We start from the raw sequence: 2548 nt of genomic DNA, 5'->3' as shown, positions 1-2548 counted from the left end.
ATTTCAAATAAATTGTTTTGTTTTATCACCACTATGGTTAGCAATAAAATAGTCTCTAACCAAGTTTAGTACTCAGGTTCCAGTCTTTTTTATACTATCATTCACTCATTAGTTTTGGAGCAAGCTTTAGAAGGCTGCTGATTTGTTTTTGTTTCAAGTCCCATGTTATCGATTCTGAGGCCGTTCAGTGTGGCGAGGTGGATGCTAATGCGTAGAAACCCCTTAAATAGCTCTATCATTTTCACTGTAAATAAAACAAACCCTTCACTGACACATATTGTAATTCCAGTGTTTAAAGGTAGAAAAGAATCATTGGATTGGGGGGGGCATCCTCAGACTCTCATAGCTGCAGAAAGCAGTCAGACAGCTCCATCGCTCTGAAAAACAAACAATAAGAGTATAATGTGCATTGCTATAAATAACACACACACACACACACACACACACACACACACACACACACACACACACACACACACACACACACACACACACACACACACACACACACACACACACACACACACACACACACACACACACACACACACACACACACACACACACACACACACACACACACACACACACACTGACCCCTCCACAGCAGCCACAGCAGTCGCCACATAAGGCTCCAAACAGGCCGTTCACCACCTGCACTGCACATAGAGCCATCTGGATCAAACCGAAGATCAGCAGCATGGAAAACAGAGTCAGGTGCCAGGGTATCACAGACGATGATTTGCACTGTGTCCACATATCCGTTTTGGATAGATAGTCCCTGGGGGAGGTGGTGAGAATAAAGTGTCAATTTTCTAAAATGTAGACATTAAGTGATGATACAGATTAGTTTATATTAAAGATATATACATTGTAGGTGAGAGGAACATGAACATCAATATCATTTTTGTTTGTCTCACCCATCTGAGAAGGGGTATTCCCATTTTTCTGATGTGTTACTGGTGTTACATTTTGGTCCTTTGTTGATGGCCACAGCAGAAATTATAACAGAGTAACCTGCCCCTAAAACACCAACAGCCGCAAAGAGTATAGAACTCAGCATCTGCAGAGAGAGAAAGAAAGTACAGCCACTCATATAGTGAATCAATACATGCAACAATTACTCATTAAACTCCATAAATAATGATGTTATTATCCCAGTGCCGAGAGATCAGGCTTCGGGCCAACACTGGGTGACTGAGATGCCTTGAATGTGTGAATAATCTTTTGTTAGTTTTCTGTTTGCCGATTTTTTTTTTCTCTTGCCTCACACACCTACACATTGTTGGAATATTGATCTGTAGCAGTACACGCTACACGCTGTGGCAGTACACGCCCTGCTCTATGAGAGAAGGTCATGTGAAACTACTGTCAGGAGAATTTCGTGCTACAATGATCCAATTCTTATGCAAAATTCTAATCTAATGCTAAATTATAATTTTTTCACTCTATTGAATCCATGCAAGCAGCAAAGTTCGTGCTGAAATAAACCACGGCTGTGTATATCCACAGGCCAGGGTGTGGCTGTCAGTCGTATTTTCCCCATTCCTGTTTTCCCCACACTGTGAAAATGTTTTACAATCAAAAATACAATTTAGTCTGCTGCCCCACACTATAAGAGATCTACTTGAATTTCTTCTAAGACAAACTTCCCAGTGCTTTGAGTGTCATCTGGATTTGAGCTCAACTTTTGAAAACTACTCCTGTAAATAATAGTTTTTATCATGTTGCAGCATTGAAGTAAAATATAGCCTCACCGCAAACCTCCTTCCACAGCTTTCATTGCCACAACAACCGCAGCAGTCATTGTTCTTCAGACCCAGGAAGACCAGTGCTGGGAAGATCATCTGCCACACAAACACACCAAAAATTCACAGGATAAACAGGAGAAAGAAATTCAAAGGTTTATTTGTTATTACATATAATCATATTACACAATGTATACTATTATGAAAGGTGAACTAATCCTTAAAACAAGTCACAGTAGGAATCATGAACTATTGGAATTATAATTTCCATTTCTAACTGAAAAATATGTCCAGTTTAGAACATGGAGGATGCATCACGAGCACTGCACATGCCAGAACTTTTTTTTTTTTTTTTTAATTGACACAAAAGCAGAATTTAGTATCTCAGTAACACACTCACCAGCACTCCAGATCCCAATATGCCGCCACAGTAAAATACCTCATCAGTGATTTTTGTGCTGTTCACAAGCTCCCCGCCAGGGAAAAACAGCAGGATGTTGCAAAGAACACATGCAATGGACAGAGGCAGCAAACTGATCCCCAGACATTTGGCAAAGCTCCCCGAGCACATTTTGGTTCTGAAACTGCCTCAAACACCAACAACTCCTGAGGTTAGAGAAGTATCTTATGAACTTTAAACCACTCCACTTAGGCCTGTCTCCCAGGTAAATAATCCAAAGTTGTCGAAGCAGTTAAAAGTTAAAAGAAAAAAATACAGCAGCCCTCGGTATAGACCTTTTGTTCACCTGTGATTGCAGCTCCTCAACACCTTTAAAAAAAAAAGTTTGGAGGTGAAATGA

At 40.4% G+C, this 2548-nt stretch overlaps 1 protein-coding gene across 1 annotated transcript; it reads right to left on the bottom strand.

The window, feature by feature from the left end:
- Window positions 1-359: 359 nt before the first annotated feature.
- tm4sf4 (transmembrane 4 L six family member 4) lies at window positions 360-2319 on the bottom strand (the record flags this gene model as incomplete). The annotated part of the gene is made up of 5 exons (XM_080505705.1): window positions 360-377; window positions 598-781; window positions 921-1063; window positions 1758-1847; window positions 2149-2319. The coding sequence occupies 5 exons, from the start codon at window positions 2317-2319 to the stop codon at window positions 360-362; spliced, it is 606 nt and encodes a 201-aa protein (XP_080361831.1).
- Between the last annotated feature and the right edge of the window lie 229 nt (window positions 2320-2548).

The sequence above is a fragment of the Blennius ocellaris genome (assembly GCF_963422515.1).
Source record: "Blennius ocellaris genome assembly, chromosome: 12".
Taxonomy (NCBI): domain Eukaryota; kingdom Metazoa; phylum Chordata; class Actinopteri; order Blenniiformes; family Blenniidae; genus Blennius; species Blennius ocellaris.
Note: the sequence above shows the minus strand (reverse complement) of the source record. Positions and strands in the feature narration are given on the sequence as shown.